The sequence below is a fragment of the Chlorella variabilis genome (assembly GCF_000147415.1).
Source record: "Chlorella variabilis unplaced genomic scaffold CHLNCscaffold_24, whole genome shotgun sequence".
NCBI classification, from domain to species: Eukaryota; Viridiplantae; Chlorophyta; class Trebouxiophyceae; order Chlorellales; family Chlorellaceae; genus Chlorella; species Chlorella variabilis.
The window spans coordinates 43869-49201 of record NW_005435064.1 but is presented as its reverse complement, the minus strand read 5'-3'; the positions used below and the strand labels follow the sequence as shown (position 1 = coordinate 49201).

The following is a 5333-nucleotide window of genomic DNA, read 5'->3' as shown; positions in this document are numbered from 1 at the left end:
CCCCCCCCCCCTTCCAGGCCAAAAATGTGCTTGGCGGCAGCGGCGGCAAGCCCAGCAAGACGGCGCGGGCGGTGGTGGAGCTGCAGGTGGAGGGCCAGCGGGTGGAGGGAGTGCTGGAGCAGCGCAGCAGCTGAGCCTGTCGCTGCTGCCCCGTGTGAAACGCCCCCGCAGGAGCAGGTGCCCGATGCCAAGGTTCTGTACAGCTCCGCCACCGGCGCGTCCGACGCCCGCAACCTCGCCTTCATGACCCGGTGGGTGGCCGGTCACAGATGCATCCAGTGCGCTGGCTGCACATAAATGCATGCTGGTGGTGGCCCGCTTCCCCGCGCAGCATGCCCACCGCTGCATGCCTCTGCGGCTGCCACCCTGCTGCAGGCTGGGCCTGTGGGGCGCCAAGGATGCACTACAGATGATTGAGCTGCTGAACAAGTGAGTGGGCCCCTCTTTAACTCTCATCAATATGCAGGCAGAGCCTTTGGTCGGTGCTCTTGGTTCCTGCCCTCCTTATCAGGTGTGTGCACCTCCCCAACTCTCCTGCCCCCCTGCGCAGGTCCCGCATGGGCGCGCTGGAGCTGACGGCGCTGTCGCTCAAGGCCACAGGCTCATACACCCCCTGCTGCACCTGCAGACCTGAGCCGCACGTTGAGCTACCAGGGCGCCGAGTTTGAGCTGCGCCAGGTGCCTGTGGACGACAGGTTCAAGTGAGCCCTCCCTACACAGTGCACATTCAGAGGACGGGCAGCCGAGACAGCCTGCACCTGCCTGGCCTCCCTTCCACCGACCCCACCACCCCCCACTCCCGCCCTGGCCGGCTGCCCCGGTGCAGGAAGTCGTACGACGTGAGCACTGCCCTGTGGGGCCTTCTGTGGCGCATCGCCGGCAACCTGCTGGCCCCGCGGCAGACGGGCGTCTTCTGGGTGCGCCCGCTGCCCGTGCTGCCCGGAAGCTGCCGTGGCGTGCAGGCCCCGCGCTGAGCGTGCGGCGCTGAAGGCGCGAGACACACCAACACACCCACAGATGCATGTGTGCCGAACCTGCCTGCAGGGCGCGCACCAGCGCTACTGGCGCCAGCTGGTGATGGCGGGCAAGGTGGACGAGCTGGTGGCCATAGCGCAGCAGGCCCTGGCTGCGGGACAGTGCGTTGTCATCGGCCTGTGAGTGGACGCCGCGCCACCGCCCTGCCGCCCGCTGGTTGCTGCCAGCGCCGGTGACTTGCTGCAGCCCGTGCCGCCCTGCCCAGATACATCGCCCTGAGGCAAGCCGGCGACGCATCCGTCAGCGTGGACAGCGTCATCTGTTCGGTCGGTGGTTGGACAGCGCACGGGAGGAGGAGGGAAAGTCAGAGTGGGAGGCTGGGGCCCAATTTTCCTGCTTTAGGCGCCGGTCTGCCTTACCCTTCTCCCGGGGGCTGCCTGCCTGCCTGCCCGTCTCCTTGCAGGCCGTGCAGGCGCTGCGCCACTGGTTTGGCATGATGGCTGGCGCCAGCCCCCCGCACGATGAGCTGAGCGCGGCGGGCATGCAGCCGTTCAAGGCTCCCTCGGATGAGGACAAGGCGGGCGTTGAGGTGAGGCACCAACAGCGCAGCAGGTTGAAGGAGATGGGACAGATCATGGGAGCACAAAGGAAAGAGCATGGGTGCGTGGCCTACCCTGACAGATGCCTACCGGTGTGCAGGCCAAGCCAGCTGAGATGGAGGCTGTGGTGCGGCAGCAAACGATGCAGAGGCTGGAAGCTGAAGTGGTGAGGGGCACAGGGAGGGAGGGCTTTCCAAAGGGTTCGCCTACAAGGAATATTACATCTGATCCTGCTGGTGGGGTCTTGTGCCTCCCCAACTCCCGGACCTCCCTGGCCCTCCCTGCCCTGCCTGGCCCCTGAAGGCGGAGGCGGCCGCGGCGGTGGCGGCGCTGGAGCAGGGCCTGGCCAAGGCAGAGCAGCAGCAGGGGCAGCAGCCCCGCCAGCACCACCTGTTCCCCATCTTTGGCAGGCCCCAGGGCACACAGCCGCCCGCAGCGAAGAAGAAGAAGAAGGCGGCACCAGCAATACCAGGCGGCAGCGCCAGGCCCGTGCCTGCCAAGGCTGCTCCTGTGGCTGCTGCTCAGGAGGGCAATGATCTCATTGAGAGCAGCAGTGATTCTGACGACCTGTTCCAGCAGCCAAAGGCCAGGAAGCCCGCCCCGCGCATGCCAGCACGCGGCGCTGCCACCGCCAATCGCAAGCGCCGCGTCCTGAGTGACAGCGACAGCGAGGGTGAGGTGGAGAACAACCCGGCGGCAGCCGGCGCTGCGGGGCCCAGCACCAGGAGTGTGCGTATGCTCAAGGGAGACCTGGCAGAGGCGCGGCAGGCGCTGGACAGGGTGACGCTTGCTGCCTCCCAGCCTGCCTGCACTGCCTCCCGAGCCACTTGCCTGCCTCACAGCCCACCCCCGCTGCCTGCCTTGGTCCCTGACCCGCATCCCTGACTCTCCACCTGACCCCCCTCCCCTGCAGGTGTCCAGCAAGCTGGCGAAGGTGCTGGAGCAAGAGCAGGCGGCTGCGCACCAGCCCGCCGGCGGCGACCACGCCGCAGCAGGTGGCTCCGCCGGCCGCCAGCGGCGCAGCAGTACCGCAGGCCCCAAGCAGTACGTTTTTAACAGCGACAGCGAGGACGAGCAGGACAAGGCGCACAGCCCCCAGGCACGCCGCGCCAACAGCGGCGGCAGCAGCGGCTCCAGTGGCCGCCACCGCCGCCGCCCCTCTCAGAGCGATGAGGACATGTCCGGGAGTGACTTTGAGAAGGAGGAGGAGGCGGAGATGGGCGGCATGGGTGAGGGCTGGCTGGCTGGCTGGCTCCCAACCCTGGCAGCTCCTATCTACGTGTCTTCCCTGTGCCGCTGCCCAATTCGTGGGTACTCGCATTGAGTGCCGCCGTCCCCGCTTCCTTCCCTCTCCCCACCAGCTCCCCGCCCTCGTCCCGCCCGCAGACGAGGCCATGCTGGAGGCTGCTGAGCTGGCAGATGAGGAGCTGCTGGGCGACCCCGCAGACCGGCAGGACGAGGAGCGGCGGCGCCACGCCTCGGTGCTGGGCCGCGTGCGCGACCTGCTGCTGGCCGTGGCGGCGGGGCTGGACCTGCCCCCCAACCCGCTGGACGGCATCATCGAGCGTCTGGGCGGCAGCAAGGCGGTGGCCGAGCTGACGGGTCGCAAGAGCGCCATGGTGGGTCGCGGCGGGGGGCACGGGTTCTCGAGGAGGGGCCTCGGGGCACAGGGCTGATCGAGAGCAGGGGAGGCAGGTAGCCAGCTGATGCAGAGCTCTCGCACCTCGAGCTGTGCACGCCTGACAACCTCACGCTGGTGCTGCCATGCAGGTGCGCGTTGCTGGCGGCAAGGGCGCCGCCCTGAGCCAGCGCAAGGACCCCAACCTGGTGGTGAGTGTGGTGCAGGGAGCTGGGAGGGCAGTGGGTGCCCGCTGGCCTCCCCCTCCCAGCGCCATTCGCCTTCCACATGCCTGTCCCATGCGCTGCCTCACGGTGCCCTGCGCCTCCCCCCTGCCCCCTCTATTGCGCCTCGTGCCGCCTGGCTGCCGTGCAGGAGAAGGAGGCCTTCATGAGCAGCCGCAAGCTGGCGGCCATCATCAGCGACGCAGCCTCCACAGGCATCTCGCTGCAGGTGGGCGGGCGGGCCGCCTGCCTGCCTGGGGGCTTGCAGCGCACCATGCCATCCCTCCTCCTTCCTCCTTCTCATCTCAATTGTGCTCGTGCTTCTTGTTGGTCTTGAAGTGGTTGAGAGTCTGGATTCCAAGCATCGGGGCTCATGCACGCTGTCGCTGCACTGCCCGCACCCCTTGCCGCCGACGCAGGCCGACCGCCGCGTACCGAACCAGAGGCGGCGCTGCCACATCACCCTGGAGCTTCCCTGGTCTGCTGATCGTGCAGTGCAGCAGTTTGGACGGAGCCACCGCAGCAATCAGGTGAGCGGGGGGGGGCGGGGGGGAGAGGGACAGCCGCCTTGGCGCACAGGCAAGCCACCATTGTGCCGAGAGCCGCCCTTAAATGCTTGCACCCCCCGCTCACCCCTTGCCCACCGCTCCTTGGCCCCCTCCCCTCCTCTCCTGCAGGCCTCCGCCCCGCTCTACAAGATCCTGGTGACGCCGCTGGCGGGAGAGTTCCGCTTCGCCTCGGCGGCCGCCAAGCGCCTGCAGAGCCTGGGCGCGCTGCTGCACGGCAGCCGCCACGCCACCGGCGCGGGCTCGGGTGAGCGGCAGCCAGCAGCATGCCGCTCACCCCTCGTTTGCCTGCATTCAGCTCAGCTTGCACGCCCCCTGGTGCCCTCCTGCAGAGCTGAAGAGCTTTGACGTGGATAACAAGTACGAATCCCTCCTGCTTGGCACCTGCCCTGGGCTGTCAGCTCCGCGGCTCTCGCCTCTCGCTCGTATGCCCCCATGCACACCTACCCACCCGTAACCCCGCCCCGCGCCCCTGCCTGCAGGTACGGTGCGGAGGCTTTGGACCTGGTGCTGACCGCGGTGCTGGGCCGCGAGTTTGGCTCCGCCCGCAAGCGCTCCAAGCTCAACGTCAAGGTACCCTGCTGCGGGGAGTGTCAGGCTGGAGCCTCAAGGATGCCGGTGCCTCTGGGCCCCGTGGCAGAGCCCCCTTGTGTTACAGTCACCCCGCTATGATAGGCCGCGTGAGCAGACCTTGGGCAGGGGGCACACGTGATCAAGGGGCATCAAGAGAGGGGGTGGACCATGGAGCACCCTCTCCATGGCTCCGACCACCCTCCCCCCAGCTGAGCGTCCCAGGGTCACCCCACCCTGGCCCCGCTCCCCGTCCTGCCGGACACGCAACCCCCACAACGTGGTGGGGGACGTGGGGATCCTTAGCAGCTTAGGCCTGCCAGGCCGACGGGTGCCGATGCTGGTGCGGGCTCCCGGCGGCAGGCAGCGCCGCCGCCGGGCACTCAAATGGCATGGGGCACATGGGCCCCCATGCCCGCACATCTCCCAGGCACATGAAAATACCAGAAGGCTGCACATGTAAGGGTGCATGCATTGCAGGCAGGAGTGCAAAGTGGCCTGCCACGGCGGTCGGCTGTGCCATTACTCAGTCAGCCGCCGCTACCGTGCCGGGCTTGGCGTTCCCATGCCAACATGCCGGCGTGCCATCGCGCAAGGGGCCAGTGAGTGTGTGAGGCGGAGGTGGGGGTGGTGGGGCTGCCGCTGACCGTTGCTTGCTGACGCTGACGCTGCTCTTACCTGCGGGGGGAGGGGGTGGGTCGGGAGCCAAGGCCGGGCAAAAGATGCCTGGGCTCCTACTCAAGGGAACCGAGGGAGTCACTGTGCTCAGGGCAGCAGCATG

General features: G+C 68.2%; 2 protein-coding genes across 2 annotated transcripts in view; both read left to right on the top strand.

The window, feature by feature from the left end:
- The window catches only part of CHLNCDRAFT_139237 (hypothetical protein), a gene marked incomplete at both ends in the record, with an annotated part of 4706 nt that extends 4273 nt beyond the window's left edge, over window positions 1-433 (top strand). Inside the window, 3 exons of the mRNA XM_005844163.1 lie at window positions 18-86; window positions 172-251; window positions 376-433. Of these exons, the coding sequence (XP_005844225.1) occupies window positions 18-86; window positions 172-251; window positions 376-433 (207 nt within the window). The remainder of the gene's footprint in view (window positions 1-17; window positions 87-171; window positions 252-375) is intronic.
- A 3134-nt stretch (window positions 434-3567) lies between these two features.
- The window catches only part of CHLNCDRAFT_32609 (hypothetical protein), a 7405-nt gene continuing 5639 nt past the window's right edge, over window positions 3568-5333 (top strand). Inside the window, exons 1-4 of the mRNA XM_005844162.1 lie at window positions 3568-3645; window positions 3836-3946; window positions 4094-4229; window positions 4315-4407. Coding sequence (XP_005844224.1) covers window positions 3583-3645; window positions 3836-3946; window positions 4094-4229; window positions 4315-4407 — 403 coding nt within the window. The 5' untranslated portion in view covers window positions 3568-3582. The remainder of the gene's footprint in view (window positions 3646-3835; window positions 3947-4093; window positions 4230-4314; window positions 4408-5333) is intronic.